This window comes from Labrus bergylta, chromosome 6, assembly GCF_963930695.1.
Source record: "Labrus bergylta chromosome 6, fLabBer1.1, whole genome shotgun sequence".
Classification (NCBI taxonomy): Eukaryota; Metazoa; Chordata; class Actinopteri; order Labriformes; family Labridae; genus Labrus; species Labrus bergylta.
The window spans coordinates 28,052,883-28,072,709 of NC_089200.1; the positions used below are offsets into that span (position 1 = coordinate 28,052,883).

General features: G+C 40.0%; 2 protein-coding genes across 3 annotated transcripts in view; both read left to right on the forward strand.

Annotated features, from left to right (window-relative positions):
* Nucleotides 1-10,180, forward strand: part of LOC109982112 (unconventional myosin-VIIb) — a 29,532-nt gene extending 19,352 nt beyond the window's left edge. For both annotated transcript variants that reach the window (XM_065956103.1, XM_020631196.3), the window contains 11 exons: nucleotides 614-767; nucleotides 1,738-1,893; nucleotides 3,095-3,200; nucleotides 3,307-3,420; nucleotides 4,537-4,624; nucleotides 4,729-4,835; nucleotides 5,097-5,282; nucleotides 7,132-7,248; nucleotides 7,436-7,519; nucleotides 8,412-8,531; nucleotides 8,622-10,180. In XM_065956103.1, coding sequence (XP_065812175.1) covers nucleotides 614-767; nucleotides 1,738-1,893; nucleotides 3,095-3,200; nucleotides 3,307-3,420; nucleotides 4,537-4,624; nucleotides 4,729-4,835; nucleotides 5,097-5,282; nucleotides 7,132-7,248; nucleotides 7,436-7,519; nucleotides 8,412-8,531; nucleotides 8,622-8,714 — 1,325 coding nt within the window. In that variant the 3' untranslated portion in view covers nucleotides 8,715-10,180. The remainder of the gene's footprint in view (nucleotides 1-613; nucleotides 768-1,737; nucleotides 1,894-3,094; nucleotides 3,201-3,306; nucleotides 3,421-4,536; nucleotides 4,625-4,728; nucleotides 4,836-5,096; nucleotides 5,283-7,131; nucleotides 7,249-7,435; nucleotides 7,520-8,411; nucleotides 8,532-8,621) is intronic.
* A 2,065-nt stretch (nucleotides 10,181-12,245) lies between these two features.
* gpr17 (G protein-coupled receptor 17) lies at nucleotides 12,246-19,701 on the forward strand. The gene is made up of 2 exons (XM_020630898.3): nucleotides 12,246-12,724; nucleotides 16,754-19,701. The coding sequence occupies exon 2, from the start codon at nucleotides 16,762-16,764 to the stop codon at nucleotides 17,776-17,778; it is 1,017 nt and encodes a 338-aa protein (XP_020486554.1). The 5' UTR covers nucleotides 12,246-12,724; nucleotides 16,754-16,761; the 3' UTR covers nucleotides 17,779-19,701.
* The last annotated feature ends 126 nt before the right edge of the window (nucleotides 19,702-19,827 follow it).

Genomic DNA, 19,827 nt, shown 5'->3' on the forward strand with positions numbered 1-19,827 from the left:
TTTAATCCCTGAGGGAAAATTCAGTTTTTGACTTCGTTATTGCACATGCTACTCCCACACATAGGCCAGGAATACACAAACAGGATCCTATGGACATGCACTAATGGAGAGATGTCAGAGTGAGGAGCTGCACACAAAAGGGCGCCCCCAGCATTTGGGCTCAGAAAGTGAACTGGCTCCTCTCCAGCAGGCAGACCAATTTCCATACTATTGGTCCGTAGCAGGACTTCAACCGGTGATCCTGTGACCCCCTACTCACTGAGCTGCTCCCACCTTCATATTACCCCTGATTCTATTTTTAATATTAGTGTCAAAGAAATGTTTAAACTCAACACAAATCAGATAATGTTAACTGAGAAAAATCCAGTAATAATTATAATATATGTTATTTACTTCTAAACTAACCGACTTGTCCTTGCTACCAGTGGTGTCGCCCCCTGGTGGACATTAAAGAAAAATGTAGGCTTAAGGGACTTCTGTAAAGGCTTCACTTTTAATGTTGAGAGGCAAAGTCAACTTCTGTCTTCAGAATCACCTTCTGACATCACCTACTCTTTTTACTTTATTAAATGTTGACTTTGAGAAGGTGTACTCGTCCTTAACGTTTGCGTACCGATCCTGAAATATATGGGAGATTATCCCACCAAGCAGATGCAGAGTCCACTGGAGCTCACAGACCAGATCTTTGGCCCTGCCACCAAACACGAGGTGCTTAGGGATGAGATCTACTGCCAGATCATGAAGCAGATGACCATCAACAACAACAGGTACGCTTCTCCTATTTCACTTTACTGCTTCACTAAATCTGATAAAAATGTGCTTGATGAAAAATCTTTCATGCTTGAAAAGAATTGTATGAAAAGGGAAATAGTATTTGTCAAGTCCTGCTCGGTACTTGTGATTTAAGTCAATTCATTGTCATTTTCTTCTTTGCTTTAATAACAATTCTTAATGACATTGTGAACTTTCAAATTAAGTTCACAATGGTCAACATGAACTAGTTGCTTAATAGCATGCTAATTAGTAGCATACTGTCTGTTTATTAGTCATTAAGCACTTTTTCAAGTCCTTCTGGTGTTTCATAAAAACATAAAAGTGACTTTTATGTATTGTGTGAACAGAGAGAGAGAAGAGGAGGTTATACCAAATTGCACAAATACATTGGGAACTTTTCAGTATCAAAACATTTTCATTGTGTTTATGCAATTGAAACAGTGTGCAGGAGTTTGGTTATTAAAAACAGGAAATTACCTTGCGCTTAAATTGGTTGCCATGGTATTGAAACAGGAAAGTGTTTGATTTGTAATGCTATCGTATGTTGCATTGTTTGTTATTGTACAAAGGGAAAGTGTTCAAAGTATAGGTCCATTATTCATCTATTTGATTTAAATGTGTTTCTGAGCTGTACATCCTCTTAACTTGACAGCATGGGCTTTAAATGACTTTTAAACATGTCGACCTGTAATCAGGGACACCAGGAGGTCTCTCATTTTTTCTTTTAAATCATGAATTGGCAGCGATGGTCGTTGTTAAATTTAGTCTAAATAATTTTTTTTTAAAAGGAACTCAGAATGAAATCCAAATGAAGAACCTGACTGACTGGTGGAGTGAAGTCAAAAGAAATGTGATCTCCTTGTTGACTTCTCTTTTATTAAAGAGTACGAAGAGTAAAAAGTGAAACCCTAAAGAGAAAGGAAATGCTTCATAGTGTCTTACATGTATTTGTCTCCACCTCAGGTTCAGCATAGAGCAGGGCTGGCAGCTGATGTGGCTCTGCTGCGGCCTGTTTCCTCCCACCCAGTCTCTTCTGAAACACACTCAGCGATTTCTGGAGTCCCGTCGCAGAGAGCCCCTCGCCTCCGACTGTCTGCAGCGCCTGCAGAGCTCACTGAGGTTAACCCAATTCTGTTTTATACGTAACACAAACACACTGTGTGTTTCCCCACATGTAGAATAAAGGTGTATGAGATGAGAGAGGTGTCACAGCATCATTTATAAAGCAGCTCACTTTGGTGATGTAATTGTTTAGAAATCTTTCAATATGTTTAACATATTGTGGGATTTGTGTGACTTGCTTCAGTAAAATGCAGTAGCTGCTATGAAACAGGCTCGAACGGGTGCAAAGTGATTCTTGAGGATTGTGCATAATCAGAGTATGTGCTTGTTTTTGTGTTTTTGGCTTGATTGTTGTTCCAACTGTCTGACAAAATCATGGCAAAGATCCAGTAATAGCATTACATTACCCTCCTCAAAGCCCCCAGACTCCTTGTAGAAAAACATTAATGTTTCCTCAGAAAACATCAGAGTTTCTGGTCCATCGTTTCTTATTATTGCTCATTTATTAAAATGATTTATTAAAGACGCCTACATCACATCAAGGCGAACACTGAGAGACACAGAGAGATGAGATTCTTCCCTCGGGCTGCCAGGGCTGTGAACTCTGCCCTTCTCTGGTCAAAATATAACACTTCATCAACATAATTGGAACTGTGACTGTGACGTACATGATGCACTCACCACACATTCACACTCTGCACATTGCACTTTGACACTTTAGACACTTAACACGCGGACACTTCTCACTGCACCCTCTACATCCTTTACATCTTCTACATTTTATATCTTTATATCTTGTCCAAATAATCAGAGATTGTCGATGACATTAACTAGAACTTTTATAGGCGCACCTGCTTCCAAGGATTTCACCATAACCGGATACACATCTGCAAACCTTTAGGTAACTTGTAGTCCTAAAATACAATTCATAAAAGACCTCATTACCCATTAAGCCTGACCTTGCAGCACTGCTAACAACGATGTCTTTATACAAATGTCTTGCATCACTTTTGACAACACAATTGCATTTGCACGGCCTCCTCTATAAATATCCTGTGCTCACATTCAGTGTTATAAAGTCAGTGACAAAAGGATCTTTTTTCATCTTCACAGTTTGTCGATGTTGTTGTATTCTGGTTTGCAATTTTAGTAACAGGGTGTGAGCTCTTCTTGTGACTGAATTGACTCTGTGACTTCTGTTTAAACATGACTTTTAAGAAAAATACCATGTCACTTAGCATCTGCTGTGCTTGTGTAGGCTGGAGCCCAGGAAGCTGCCACCTCATCAGGTCGAGGTCGATGCCATCCAACAGAACAGCACGCAGATCTTCCACAAAATCCACTTTCCTAACGACACAGAAGAGGTACGAAATGAACAAACATGTATATGTGAACTTGCAGAATATTCCCAGGTCAAATATTTTCTCCGTTAAAACCAGTGATGCTGTGATTCCTCGTTTCCATTTTCAGATATTTGAGGTGGCGACAAGCACCAGGATTAGGGATCTCATCCAGAACATCAGCAAACAGCTCAAGCTGGCCTCAGCAGACGGATTCAGCATTTTTGTCAAAACACATGACAAGGTTTGTTTGACATTTATCTGCCTTGATTATGAACCAGAGCTCCTCCTCCTGCAGCCATCGTACATCTTAAACTGCAACACATTTGGGGCGCTGGTGGCGCAGTGGTTAGTGCGTGCGTGCCATGTATGGAAGCTGCTCTTCCAAGTAGGCAGCCCAGGTTCAAATCCAACTTGTGGCTCCTTTCCCGCATGTCATTCCCCACTCTTTGTCTCCCTGATTTCCGACTGTCCACTGTCCTAGCTCTCAAAATAAAAAAGGCACCAAAAAAAGTCCCCAAAAAAACTGCAGCACATTTTACTCAAGGCACATTTTTAAAAATATCTTTACCCTTTTCCTCGATCGTCCTGTTCCTTTAAACTTTTGTTTTTAAATACACTTTCAGGCATTTTCAATTTTAATAAATCTTTGTTTTCATTTCTCATTGTAAAGAATAGACACCTTATACACCACAACAACAACAACAACCATAAAACAATACACACACAAGAAAGAAGAAAAGAAAAAAAAGACAATTTTCCCACACGACAAACAAAGAAGCGCCACCTCAGTATTTTCACTTCTCCTCCACTTAAAGTAGAAACCACTTTAACACATGCATCACTCTTGTCAGTTTTACCAACATTTTCTGTTTGGCATGTGTGAAAGCAAACCACCTTCACCTAAAACCACATCGAGTTTATTGAGTTGTAAGAGCTTATCTGAAACAGATCATCTCCTGCTAGTAATAAAATAGAACTAGAAATATTTACACTATGTAAACTTTCACTTGTGTAAAGACAGAAGAGTTCTTGTTAAAAACAAACACAATGTGTAGCGTACTGATTACTCTGCTCACCAAGTCTGCAGCCCCACACAGAGAGACAGCAGCAGTCAAGAGTGCAAGGCAGAGTGGCCGTCACACAGTGTTGTTATTCTGAGATAATAATAAACAAGTCACGCTAAAGGGAACATTACTTGTTATTACAGGAAAATGGAGTAAAATATAGATGGATGCATGGCTTCCACAGAAAAGAGAAAAGAGCTTATGTTGATTAATTATGTTGATTATTAAAAACACACACATTCACACGTTACATTTCCACTCCACTATAAAGTCTGTCAATGTGTTGATTTCAGGTTCTCAGTTTGAACGACACAGACTACTTCTTCGATAGTCTGAGGCAGATCACAGACTGGTCTAAGAAAGCCAAGAGGATCAAAGACGGTAAAAACATGATCTACCTGAAGTGCTACTCTTTCTTTAGATGTGTCTCTGTGTTTCATTAAAAATAACCTGTTTGATCTGTGTGTGTCTTTTTGTGTTTGCAGGTGGACCTGTGAACGTACCGTACCTTGTGTTCTTCATGAGGAAGTTGTGGTTCAATGTGGTCCCCGGCAGAGACAGTGAGGCCGATCTTATCTTCCATTTCCCTCAGGTGAATTTGAATCTGCCAACGTCACATTTTCCATGCCAACAAGAGTTTTCAGATCGTGTGAAAGCCAGATCTTTCCATTAAGTACAGTGTAGTTTGTCAAATAGATGAAATAATATGACCTCCATTCTGATGCTTCTAGTTTCATTATGAGCAAAAGGACTGTTTCAGCTTCAGAGTGTTTCCTTCTACTGAACGGTTTGGGTTTGGGTTGTTTATGGTGAGTTTAAAAAAAACTTGTTATAATATCTTATTATCTCCCAGGAGGTGCCAAAGTACCTGAGAGGATATCACGTTTGCACCAAAGAGGAAATGGTCAACATTGCTGCTCTGCTCTTCAGAATTAAAGTAAACAATGACAAAACCCAGTTTGTCCAGATTCCCAAGCTGCTGAAAGAGCTGGTGCCTCTAGACCAGCTGAAGGCCATGTCTGAGAACGAGTGGAAGAAGGTATCAGGTTCTTTTTTACCTTTATTTCCTTTATGTATCTGGTTTATTGATTGCCTGTCTGACAAATACTATACATCCTACTGAAGTCTACACAGCCATGTAGGTCGATGATTGATTGATGATACTTTATTGTAAGACAAAGTCTGAAATCTGTCTTACAGCACAGCAGCTCCATACACAACATACAATAAATGCCAAAATGCAAAGATGCACACATTTGACACAGCATTTAAAACATCAATTCAGGCTTCAAGACCCTTCAGTGTACTTTTGTTCTGGGATTAAGCTCCATATTTACTTCAAGGATTGATTGTGTACAAAAGAGTGATTTAGTCTGACCTTAAGTCAAAGGTCAAAGGCATCTTTATTGTCCCCACATGGAAATTTGTTTGCAGCTGGAGATATACATAAACAATACTAATAAATAATCCAAACATCAAGTGCATAAGTACATAGAACATGAAACATGAAGCCCAGCAGAGATGCTCCATCTTCCAGATAAAAATGATAAAAGTGAAAGTGTAGAGTGCAATGGTAAATGGCAAATTAAAATTCAACTGCTATTTACAATGTGGAGCTCCTGCTGTTTATCTACACGCCGTGCTTCTGCAACGCTGTAATGCAATGTGAATTCTCAGACTGGGACACCAACATTAGGCTATTGTGGAATCAATATGAAAGTCCAAATACCTAATGAAGGAGGAACTTCATTAAGCTAAGAAGACACCTGCACCTGCATTACAGATAACGAAAGGAGCAGCATGAGGGTTAGAAAGTGAACCAAATACAGTTTATCTCTGTTGTCTTTGTATTCATCTCTAGAGCACAAATATTACTCCACTCAGTTACTTCCTTCACGAGACGTTGGTGCCATGAACAAAGGGCTCGAGAATTTCATTAGTTTGAGAATCAGAGAAAAATCAGGGGATCATCAAAGGTTTTACAATCCCTCCTGAATATCTGTACCAGATAGTACGTAACTCTACATTTCTCAACCTAAATTGCTCCGTTCTAAAGATGTCATCAACACAAGAGAGAAGTTGAAGGGATCAAAGTCAACAGGATTCACCCCCAGGGGAACACAAATGTCTGCCCATGGTTTTCCTGTCTAAATGTACAATCGTTCTGCGTTTTGGTGCTCCACAGTTTCCATCGATGTAGCCCTGGTTCTGATTGTGTTGTTTGGTTTGTTTACCATTTGACAGGTTGACACTTCCACAAATCAGATGTATAGAGGAAAATTTAACAAAGTCAAAGTTTGACTGAAAGAGTTAAACACAAGCAAGCAGCACATCTAAAAATAGTTTTCAAATGTATCGTAAACTTTTAGAAAAGGCAAAAATATTTAACCTAAACTTGTAAGCAAACATGAACCAACTGCATTCATTGGGGGCTATTTTTAATTTGTGAATTAATAAATAGATGTTGCTCATTTATGTTAAGAGAATGTTTATGTTAGAAAAAATACTGCTTTCATTCAGTGAAAAGAGAAAATGTGTTACTTGGTGCAACAGTGTTGCTCATTGATGTGATCTTTATCAACACTGGAGCTCTATAGCACAGAGAAACAAGATTAACTTGGCTTTCTTTTACGCATGTTTTGATCTATTGATGAGATGTGTGACAATAAGAAACGTCTAGAATAGAGCCAGCCTTATCCTTACCATCTCTTATATGAACAAAAGCACCATTATGTCATCCCTATGTTTTTTTCTCTGCTCTCTGACAATACTGCCTGAAGGCTGTGGGGGCGTTGACAATCATTAACCTCATTAACAGGATGTACATTTCTCCTAAAGAGCCAGGGTGTTGCATCATGCTGCGATGTATTTTTTTTTTATCATTTCAGACTATTGTTGCCTCTTTTAACAAACAAGCTGGTATGACTGTTGAAGAAGCTATGGTGGCCTTCCTGAAGGCGGTGTTCCGCTGGCCGACGTTTGGCTGCGCGTTCTTTGAAGTGAAGGTGAGAGCTGCAGTCCTTTTGGTTGGGTGGAGGGATTATTTATCTCATTTATATGATGCTCTAGCTCTCTGCCTTCGAGCTCCTCCCACCCTTTGTGATAGTGGTGCATTTGTTGTTTATGTGCAAATATTCAGAATCTACTGTAACAAAGCGTTTTCTCATTTGCTCTACACATTTTTCTTTTCAGCAAACTTCAGAACAAAATTTCCCAGATATTGTGAGAATAGCCATCAGCAAGCAAGGACTCACCATCATCCACCCTAAAACCAAGGTGAGAAAAACACTCAAAAATGATCACTTAATGTACATGTTAGCATTTTTAAAACCAAGCCTTTTTTCTTAATATTTTGTTTTTTTTAAATCATTCATACGTACAAACAACTTAGGAATTTCTCTAGAGCATTACATTAAATTGTTCCTAAACGGTGCAATAATCAATGGAAAATGTATCAAATCAACAAGCCAAAGTACTTATTTTTTGCACTGACAGGCTCATCTTGTTATCCTCAGAGTCTGACAACATCACAGAAATGATCCCTGTTTAGATAGCCCTATTTGTTAGACTAAACTCCTCTTTGTTAAACTATGGAACAGCGTTAATATCTCTTTCTTCAAAGCAACCAATCTCCATTGCCAACAGCAATCATTTTTCCTCGCAGGACACAGATCTCCTGTTCAATAACTGCCTCTATAAGTTATTTTGTTTGTGTTTTTATGTGACTTTGGTAAAAGATCCCATCACATCAGCTGTAGACGAGAACCTCTCTTGTTCTGTGTGGTTAAAATGACTGTTTTTTTGTCAATGGAGTCTGTTGGCTCAAAGAAAGTGACCACTCAGATCCATCTTCATCTAAATCCAAACAGCGGTTTCTATTTTTTAGGGAAATGTTGTCAGATGTTACAAAAAATAATCTGAGTCTGTCCGTTTGAAGAAAACAAACACTTTATTGGACTCACTTTGTTAAGCCGAGTTGCCCCAAAGGTTATCAATGCCATCAGCTCACTCAGAAGTAAGAAATCTACTGAAGCAACTTTTAGTTTTTAAATATATGTCCCAGGTTTAAAGATGCCAAAATGACTCAAGAAGAGTATTCCCTTCACATCATTTTTCTATATTTATTTTACCATTAACTATTCTACTACTATTCCTTTGTCGTGTGTAGGATGTTCTGGCAAATCACCCGTTCAACCGCATTGCTAACTGGTGCAGTGGAAGCACCTACTTCCACATGACCATCGGCAGTTTAGTGAAGGGGAGCAAATTCCTGTGTGAAACCTCGCTGGTAAGATCTACTAAACACACACGTGAGCTTTAAGTGATAAACTGTCTATTTGATTTCTGTTCTTCACCACTGTGTCTTTTTCTTCTAAAGGGTTACAAGATGGACGATCTTATAACCTCCTATGTCAACATGTATCTCAGAGAGAGGAAGGCAGTACAAACCAGGAACCAGCGCTTCAACTGAGCTGAGCCGCAGGGACACAAGTGTGTGACGACACAAACTTCTGTCTGTTTCTGCAGATTAACACAGACACACTCAACTTTTAGTTCATACTAAAAGAGGCAGAGCAGCAACATTTTGGTTTTTGTATTACAATCAACTCAATGATAATTTGTCAGCTCCTTAAAGAAGTTGTAGATTTCTACATTGTATTGTATTTTTCTTTGGCATTTATGCAATAACATATCCAAAGTGAACAACACATATTCTAGACACACAGTTTCTCCAATCCTTAATTCAGGGAAAGAATCTAGTGTTGAATGAGGTTTATAATACTCAAATAAAACATTCATTTTCATATATTAAAGGAGAAATATGTAACTCTGACACCTAGCGTTTAAAATGTGTACTGCATTTTACATTGGAGAGAGCTGTCTCCCCCCGCCCCCTCCTTCCGAGAGCTGATGCGCATGTGGGTTGCCATGACGTGGACACGGAAGCTTCAGTGTTTAGCCAGCTCTGCATTGGTCTTGGAACCTTTCTGCGTTCTAACCTCTCTCTATTTTCATCTCCAATATTGATCCTAGTTTGAGCACGTTTCTAAAATGCAGAGGCTTTTTCAATCAGGTAAAATCAGTTATATCTGAACCAGTTCGCTTGCCTGCTTCCATTGCTGCAACACCTGTTTTTTGCAAATGGCAAATCCAGGGGCGTCCAAAACGGCCGTGTAAAACTGCCTCCTTCTCTGGTGAAAACAAAAACAGACCATTCAGGACAGGAATCTAAACTTAGAAGGGGGACTTACTCGCTGCAGCATTGTTGTCTGATTATACAGTTAGGTCACTTTATCATTGAATTCAGCAGATATCTTACATAGTGCTCCTTTAATTAGAAACGTGTGATGAATTAAGGAATCTTTAAAAACATCTTAATGTAAAAACAAAAATAAAATTGTCAGTCTGTGTACAGAATAGCTTTATTCTCACACTGAGCTGAGTTCTGAGTTTGTTTGTTTTTACATCCCTGATACAAAAATAGGTGTTGTTTTAAAGAAATAAACCAGCCTCTCTGGCTTTTTAATGCTTTATAATCAAATACATTTTATTCTGCTTAAGTGTGCCATCCACATCCAGTGAACAAAATGAAATTAATTCAGTAAATTCACATGACAGGAAGTGTTTTACATATTTATTCAAGTTCTTTAGTCAATGTTTGGTGACAAAAATAATCATTATTGAAATCCATCATGTACTCACAAATCAGTCCAATTTGTAAACCTTCATTTTATTTGTTTATCATGAAAGATTTATGAGACTCAAACCTTCAATATTGATCTGCATGCCTTCAATAATAATAAAGGTTCCCTTTGAAGATTTCCTACACATTTATATCCATCACTCAGATCCAACACTTATTGTGTTTCATGCACTTTCTTCTTTTAAAAAACCACTGAAGCCAATTGTGAAAATAAAGGTATTCTTTAATATGAATGTTGCTTATTTATTGCATCTTGTGAAAAAGTTGACTTAAACGCACAGTGTGGGAAAAATCCCGCCACCAGGGAGCTCTGATTCAAATCCATAACAAAAGATGCCGTAGTCAAGACAAACGGGCAAAACAGACCTGAGGAAGAGACTATGTTTACCAACGATGTATCAAAGTATAATTTACATGACATTTTTATTACAGCAGGATATACGGCAACAGCACAGCAGCTTTCAGTAGCAGTTACCACTTCCTTATGTAGCGTCTTTGATCTAACATCTGGTTTCCACGGCAACTTTAAATATATCTGGCCTGTCTTTGCAGGCCGCCACGAGAAGACACGTCTCATTGCAAATATAAAATGAAGGATAACTGGATTTGATAACTTTTGGAAATATTTCAGGTAATATAAGTACTCAACAAAAAGTATAACATAGTTCAAGTCATTTTTTAATATATTTAGATATTTTAGTGCAAACATTTTAATAAAATTCTACATTGTCTACGTTTAATATCTCAGCCTGAACAATGATCCCCTCTAAACATAACAAATTAGTTTTGGTTCTGAACTGACCAAACTGCGACAGGTTCAAAATGAGTTCAGTGAAATGTTTACAGTGCTCTTCTTAGGAGAAAGTCTTGTGTTTGGCCAATTGACTTCCCTGGCCAATCAAAACACAGAGGGTTGGGACAAGGTCCAAATGTTTTTTGAGAAAAAAAATCACCTCTTACTTCTATACTGAAACCCCTGGTGCAGTTCCACAAAATGTCCACTTGAGGCAGGCTGCAAAAGCCAGGCAGGAAGACCCTGCAAAGAGCCCATTTTAAATTGCCCAGCAGAAGTAAACAAGTTAACAGCCTGGTTCAGAAAGTGGTTTTGTTTTAAAAAGCTCATGTCTCTGTCGTTATACACTCTTTATGGGGCAGAAAATGTTTGTAACCCGTCCAATTTGATGATATTAAAGATGATAGTTATGCATAATTACAGGTGTAGCTGGTTTAACTTATGGGAGGGCGCACTGTAGCTATCACAAAGGTTTAAGGCTCCCCTCACCTCCTGCTGTTTGCCTGTTACTATGTTGCCAAAAGTTATTCAAGAGACACAATTTCCAGTTTGGCGTCTGCCATCGCTGGGCTTCAAAACTATTTTTCAGAAAGCAATTGGTGACATCACTGAGTTTAAATGTCCACGTTTTATACAGTCTATGTTGCATCCTTGTACAAACAAAAAGGTTTTCACTGTTCAAAAAATGTCTTCTTCCTGCTAATATAGTGATGAAAATGCATAGGGTACTATAAATACACGAGTATCTTCAGAAAATAAATTCATTCTTAAATGATTCTGCTCATAAAAATAACAAAATATATGATATTTCCCCGCTGTGGGACTGCTGTTGAGTGTAACTACAGTGTCTTATTTTCTATTAAAAAGTTGTTTGAGCAGCTGTGAGCTTCTCCTTCACAGCAGTCGGAAGAACGATATACTGTATTTATGATAGTAAACACTTACACAAGGCAATGTTTTTGCTCCAGGGTTACGAGGCGCACAACAGACAGAGCTGAGACACTGAACAAAAGCGAGGGGCCGTCCCAATTAGCAGTTGGCAGTAGATTAACAGAGTAGTGATCTTAAAGCTTCTCCACAGCCCTGCACAGATAGTGCCTTCATTCAAGTGTGCAGAACAGCATTTGCATGTGGATGAAATGGAGAGGAGAAAGGGCCGATGTGTGCGACACACAGCTGTGATCTCCTTCTATGAAAGAAATATTATCCGCCCTCAGCCAGTGGGACCTCTCTCCACATCTGTCCGATGGCTATGTGACTGATTATTTTGGGCATTCCAATTCAAGATGCCCCCAGGAGGTAGAGGACCAACAAGGGCCTCTGTTTGCTCCAAGCGTCCCCCTCCTCCTCCCTCCCTGCTCTTGTTTTTCACCCACTCTCCTATAGGGAATGAGGCCCTCTGTAGAACTAAACAGCATTTACAAAAGATCATCTCTGAACACTTTAGTCATAAACATCTCCATCAACAACACAGGCCATCTTCTATCTATCAGTGGGGGGGTGGGAGTCATGGTGAAGCCGCTCGGTGAACAACCGCTGGGCCTCGTTTCCATGGATTCATACCCGACGACTCATTGCGACTGAGGCATGCCATTCTTCTCCCCTGCGGCTTAAATGTGCAGCTTATTCTGACTCAGGCTATTGTGGAGCGCACAAGTGGCTCTCTGAGGAGAAGGGGATGGAGAAAGAAAGGGTGGGGTCAGGGTTCAAACGAAAGGCTCCCGTCGGGACTCCCTCCCTGTTATCAAATTTGTTGAGACACAAAAAGAGCAACAGTCTTATTCCCAAGAACATCTTGAGGAGGAGAAAGGAGGTTAGAGGACGGCATTCTTTGAGTCCGAGCTTCAGTCCCTCTACAGCTCAGCGGTCGATCTCCACAGTCGTCACTCTGCTTCACTCCTGGGCTGATTGTTGCTGAAGTTTCCCTTCAGCAGCCAAATCTTTCTTTGAGAAGTTCAGAACTCTGACAAGCTCCAAATCTCAGGTACGTCTTCTCATTTGTCCTCAGATTTAATCATGCAGTTTTTTTTAACTCAACAGTTTAAAATAAAGTAAATGGAAACTTGTTATTTACAGTAAATTTGCATATTATGTAAATCAGAAAAACAAAAACTTGGAGCTAGTCTTGATGTGTGAAAGCAAAACAATGAACATAGAAATACAACTCCCCCTGACATAATAATATTAATGAAGTATTTCTGAATCTTAAAGCCCCTGTGAGAAGTCTTTTTACAATACCTGAGTCAGACTGAATTTAATGTTCATTCCTCTTTATGACCTACTGAAGCGAACACAACCATCAGCAGCAAAGTTGATCATTCTTAATGTGGTTATTCTTAATGCCTGAAACAACTGCTGTGGGAAGGTGTTAGATGAGGTGTCTAACAGCACGCTGCTGAAAATGTTTTCAGCAGCGTACAACATGGGTGACTGTTTAAAGAAGTTTAGTTAACAAATACTTCTAACTCATGTACAGGACAAATAGGATATGTGATTATATGAAATATGTACCGTATTTCTGTCGTAAAGGTGTCGGCAGGAATGTGCAAGAATCGGTCCAGGGATTGTGCAAAGTCTACAGAATGAAATGCAGAGGGAAACTGGAAACAGTTGGAAGTTTGATGAGAGTAAAGGGGTTGGGTCCATGAATGAGGGTTACGGAAGTGACTTGGCAGAAGAAAAGTTGACAATAAAAGAAAAAGAAGACAGACAGTGAGAAGTCAGACAGCAGGATGAAGTGTGATGAGAGATGAAACTGACACCAGATTGCAGTGAAGAAATACATCAATCCTGTACTTAATATTTTATGTTCTTCAGTTAATCAGACTCGGGATGTTTTATTATGATAGACTTGCAATACATTGTATCGTATCATGTAAAACCGCATCGTATCATTTTGTATGGGATCGCATTGTATCGTATCAATCGTATCGCATAGTATCGTATGTCTGGGATCGCATTGTATCGTTTTGCATCATATCAATTGTATCACCTCGTATCGTTTTGATCGCATCGTATCGAATCGTATGGTATCGTATCGATCACATCCCATCACATTGTATCATATGAGGTCAATAGGAACAAGCTGATTTCGAAAGAAATAAACATTTGAAAAAGAGGAAAAAGCCCCAATGAGATATAATAAAAGATTTACCTTTGAGGTCTGCAAGTACCTCAGTAGACAGCATTACAGTGGAGTTAAAAGTTTGGCTCCTCAACAGGGATTCCTTCTTTTGACTGTAAGTGACACAAATGGTTGCAGTAAAACTAAATACCCTGGACAACATACACTGTACATAATAGTGAGAATGTATTGTGTAAATGAATCACTATGGTCATGTAAATCCCAGAACAGCTCAGCGGATCAGCTTTTAAAGATCAGAGCGATTAAGAGCACCTGCATCTAATTTCACATTAACTTCAATGTTTTCAGGCTTTACTGTGTCGAGTTCTTATTATAACAGATTAAACACATCACAGCATCACAACAAATTGTTACTGGCTAATCTCTGACTGCTGAGCGGTGCCAGGATGCTCGGTGTCTTCTCTGCCAACACTCTGCACATGAACGCCTGCACAGATCTGCTTACACTGATCGTTGTGATGGAGGCATATTTCAGGATCTCCTCTCTTTAGGATTATCCCTCAGGGCTCCGTATTTACGGAGGCTTTTCCATTCAGTTGTGCTGCTCCACGTTTGTTATCCCTGCTGGGACCGCAACCCTTTTTCTTTGGGGGGACTTGTTCCCCTGAATTCGCTAAGTCTGAGCCTTGGCTGAGAAAAGTCGTCTGTTGTTGGTCTCTGACTCTGAAAAGAGCCACGCGGCTACATCTGGCTGCTTCCTAATGGGCCAAAATTCTGAACAGTGAGCTGGTGAAATGGAGATTTAAACCAGTCAGATAAAGGGGACACAATCCCTTTAGCTTTTTGTTGCATTTGTGCTACATTGTTAAACACATTTCACTGTTAGACAAACTGTCCTCCCTTCAGCTTTGGAAACATCTGTGGGACGACAGTTCACCCCTGCTACATGTTTTGGTATTGTTCTTGGATCCCCCACAAATCTGAAACTTAATGAAAAACATTCTTACATAACGGATTTCTGCTCACGCCCCAGCGGTGTTTGTTCAGAAGTCAGGCTAAAGGAGGATTTAATAAGAAATTAAAAGGTGTGGACCGTCAGAGCTTGCCAGAGTTTCTGGAGGGGATCCATGAGTGGGTGGTCATTTCTGAGGTGTGTCTGAATATATCTAAAACAAATGTTTAGTCCTCTGAATCATCCTAGAAAATATATTAAAACTTTAAATTATCAGTTTGGGACTCTAGTGTACAGTTATCAGAAGTGTCTAGACTAAGTTCAGCCTATCTGCTGTTCCACCTTGAACTGGCATTATGTAAGCAATATAATCATACTACTTACAATCATGCTTCATAAAACCACCACTTGTTGAAATACATCAGATGTTTGACTCAATAAAGCTCCTGTGAGGAACTTTCAGTTTCCCTTGATTTTGGCGCCCCCTGGGTAAAAACTAGTAACTCTCTATGTCTCTATCTTACCTGATTTTTTTCTTGTAGTTGTGTTTTCTGCAACAACAAAAAAAATCTCATCCTGCTTTATTTTAACATCCAAAAAATCTCGCACTGTGAATCTTTGCAGAGAAAATTGTACAGTAAAGCTGTTTCTGCAGAGCTGTAATCCCCTCAACTGACACTGGCCCAGCAGCAGTGGTTAAAAACATTAAAAATGACTGTTTCATAAAGGGATCACTAATAATTACAGTCTGTTTCATAGCCAGTTAAAAAGTCCTCACTGGAGCTTCAAGCAAACAAAATGTAACATATGAAGTAGCTATAGTTTAAGACATGCTGGTAGGAAGCTCTTTTGTGCCATCTCTTCTTGTTTTCCCTTGAGAGTTTGCCATTCAGTGCAGATAAAAGAAGTTCTACGGACAAATCAGACTACAGAGCTGTAAAAAGAAGAGTGTATTTGTAATGGACAAAGACTTCCTGGACTTTAGACCGTGCAGAGGAAGTCTGATACTTGTCGTGATCAGGATGAAGTAATTATCCGCTCAGAGGACATGTTCACTTGAGCCGGAGACATTGACATCTTTTGTTACCTTGTGGGACTGGCACTGTGACAAACACTCCCTACCTGTGTGTGTGTGTGTGTGTGTGTGTGTGTGTGTGTGTGTGTGTGTGTGTGTGTGTGTGTGTGTGTGTGTGTGTGTGTGTGTGTGTGTGTGTGTGTGTGTGTGTGTGTGTGTGTGTGTGTGTGTGCGTGTGCGTGTGTGTGCGTGTGAGTGTGCGTGGACAGGAATGGCCTGGTTTCCTGTCACTGACAGTCTGCTTTATGAATACTAATAATGAACTATTACAGAAGCATTGACGACAAATTGCAGCCAACATAGCAGTGTTTTAAAACTGCTTATTTTTAAGCCAGCAGGGGGCGACTTCTTGGGATAGAAAAACATGGTTCATTGTATAAAGTCTTCCAAAAAACTACCAAAGTTCTTACATGATTAATTACCTATCTGAAGTAAATTTGTTATTGTAAGTTCTCAATTTTCTCCAATTATGGTTGATACGATCCCAGACTTTTAAACTACAATACAGTTTTGTAAAAAGCAAATGATATTGACACCCCTTTGGATACCATAGCACCAAAAACAGAATCCATAGGGACCCAATATTTGTTCATTTCTTTGTTTAAGTTACCAAAAAATCACAAGCAATCTCCTACGCACTGTCTCAATTGCTCATTACTTTTTCAAGTTTCAGCACCATTGCCAGCATATTTGTGTCATTTAGAAAGAGCTTTCTCTCCTCTTCTCATGCAGCTTTTGGTTAAAAATATGACTGAAGTGTTTTGTAAAGCTTTTCGATAGATCATCATTAAAATAGCAAATAGGTGTATTATTTATGGCATGGCTACCTTGTAATTGACAAGGGGCTACCATAGGTTGTGTTGGGGTTATACATTTAAAGAAAATGTTTCTGTCTCCTCAGCCACCAGAATGGAGTCTGCTAACACAGAGCTGCCCTTCCTGCTGTCCAATCAGTCATCAGAGAGCTGTGCAGTGGACACAACAGTGGAGAACACCCTGTTTGGATGCTTCTACATCCTGGTTTTCTTTTTAGCTCTGAACGGAAACAGCCTGGCTCTCTGGATCTTCTCCCATCAGCGAGGCTCCTCCTCTCCAGCTAACATCTTCCTGATTCACCTCGCTGTGGCAGACTTATCGTACGTGGTCATTCTCCCCCTGAGGGCCACCTACCACCTCACTGGAGGACACTGGCCCTTTGGTGAGGTGCCCTGCAGAGTGGCCGGCTTTTTGTTTTATGTCAACATGTATGCCAGTTTGTACTTCCTGGCCTGTGTGGCGGGGGATCGCTACCTGGCAGTGGTTCATGCTGTGAGGTCGCTGAAGGTCCGTCGTGCTCGCTACGCTCACATCATCAGCTTCTCTCTCTGGGCCCTGGTTACAGTCTCCATGGCACCGCTGCTGATCACCCACCAGACTACAGAGGTGGATGGCGTGACGGTGTGTTTGCAGCTGTACAGAGAGAAGGCCTCACGCAAAGCCCTCATCTCACTGGCTGTGGCCTTTACCCCACCGTTCCTCGCCACCCTGTCCTGTTACCTGCTCATTATTCACAGTCTGCGCCGCGGCTCCAGGCTAGAGCCAGCTCTCAAAATGAGGGCCCTGCGCACCATTGGTTTGGTTATGCTCATCTATGTGGTCTGTTTCCTGCCATATCATGTGAGCAGGGCCACGTTCATCCTGGGCTACAACCATCCCGGCGTCTCCTGCCAGACCCGCAGAGGTCTGAGCTTGGCCAACCGCCTCACCTCCTCCCTCACCTGTCTGAACGGCGCCATGGACCCTTTGATCTACCTGTTTGGAGCTGAGAAGTTTCGAGGCACCTTAATGCGCTTGTTTTGCAAAGACAAGGCGGGGGTGTCAGGAGCCACCAGCGGGGAATTAAAGGGAACACATGAAAGCTCTGTGAGCGCCAAGTCAGAGTTTTGAGGAAGAGAAATTGGAACTCAATCTTTGGCACAGTTTGATCCATTTCAAACACAAACTAAAATCGGCCTGACTATCAATTACCAATTTCCACAATGTGGTTAATGAACCAATGTAGCCCCTTACTTTAGAATAAAATCCTTGCTCCTTTGTCTGTCCCACTCCCTGAACCTTCACAGACTTTATTGACTCTACCACTGGCTGTGGCTAGGTGGTCATCTCTCAACCAGAAGGTCAGGGGATCGATCCCCATCACTGGCCAAACCACTTAATCCCAAAATCCCGTATGAATGTGTATAAATGGGATTAGTTAATACTGATGGACACATTACAAAGCAATCTCTGCCATCAGTGTGTGAATGGGTGGGTGTGACCTACGATGTAAAAGTGCTTTGAGTATTCAGAAGAATAGAAAAGCACCATACAAGCTCAAGCCCATTAACCATCACCTGACCTTCTTACGCATCCAAGAAGGACCTTTATGGACTTGAGTGTGGATTGCTATGTATTTTAACTCGGCATAGATCAGATTTACTTTTTATGCGCTGCATTATGGGCCCACATTTGTAACCCAGGAAAATGGACTAATGGGCACATCGATATGCAGTGAACATTGATACTGGATGGAGCTCAATGACACTAGCCCTTGCCATCAAAGTCTGCAAGACTAGGCCTACATTGCTCTACTTGCTTCATCGGCAACCTTCATTGGCAGAAAATGGTAGCCTTCAAACACACTACATTGTTCTAAAACAAGACAGGAGACTAAACAAAGTTCAAAAATGTATTTTTTAACTGCCTGTGCTTTACAAGCAGCATGTTTTTTCCAATAAGTGCATGATGTATGGGGCTGCAGCTGCCTGAGCATCGACAAGAATTTAGTCCTCACAAGTGTGTCCTCCTGTGTATGTTTAGGAATAATTTGTGTCAAACACCAAATAATTAGACATGTACAGAGTTTTAATGTATCTACTATTTGTGTACTGTATGCTCGGCCAGACTTTTATAAATTCTCATGTGTAGGCTTTTTCATTTTTAACTAAGGTATTTTTGTCTTTGTGAGTAACAATGTCAGACTGTTGGTTGTGCCACCATATTATTCAACTATTGACTAGACAGACACAAAGGTGGGGATTTTGATGTTGTCCACTTCTTTGGTTTATGGCCCTGTACCTCGACAAAAATGTCTAGTGTTTATATGCAAATTTTTTCATGCCTGCTGTACACTGTTTGTACTGTTTGCCTGGTAGCCGCCTCTTGGTTTCACAGCGAAGGCAATGCTGAATTGCGCTAAAACTGCATTTTTTTCTAATGGACAGTACGGAGAAACTCTATTGATAACATAAAGAAGTTAGATTGTAAATCTTCCATGTGGGTAATTGAGCATGCTAATGCCAGAGTCCTGTTTTTTGTAATGATTTTTCAATGACTTTTACAAATTGCTTGGAGAGACTCGAGCCCGACAAATCTTCATTGTACATATATGCATTACTTCTCTGTTCCCTAACTTTTCTACGCTATGCATTTATCTCTTTGTCACTTTTTATGATATTGCACTTTTGCATGCTAAATTATGAATCTTTTTTTTTTACTTTGAGTCACTGTGTCTAAACATTTCTGCAAAAGAAAAGAAGCTATAGACGGAAATAAATGATTCACAATGTTTAGTCATGTATGAAATGTTCTTATTGAGTTTTTGTGATGTGTAACTATTTGATGTAAATAATTAACTTCCCTAAAACAAAGTCATAAAAAGATTTTACATTTGAAAGAGACTTCTCTGTGAAAATGCTCTACTAGCTTATTTACACTTTGCCAACTGACTCAAATGCTATTCTTTATTTCCTTTTGTGTCACCAATCTCTGCTTCTCAATGCTCTTATATAAAAATATGTATTACCTCAACAAAACAATTGTTGTCATTTGAAAGCCAAAGACTGATTTAATGTCTGCTGTGAATGAGATAATGTCTTGTCTACACTGTGACCCATGTCTGAGACATTTCTGTGAAAGTGGGAAACCTATTTCGAGTGTACAGAAACCTCTGAGGCT

Bases quoted from the DNA above. Each gene is read 5' to 3' on its own strand.
- gpr17 (XM_020630898.3), top strand. From the start codon at position 16,762: ATGGAGTCTGCTAACACAGAGCTGCCCTTCCTGCTGTCCAATCAGTCA.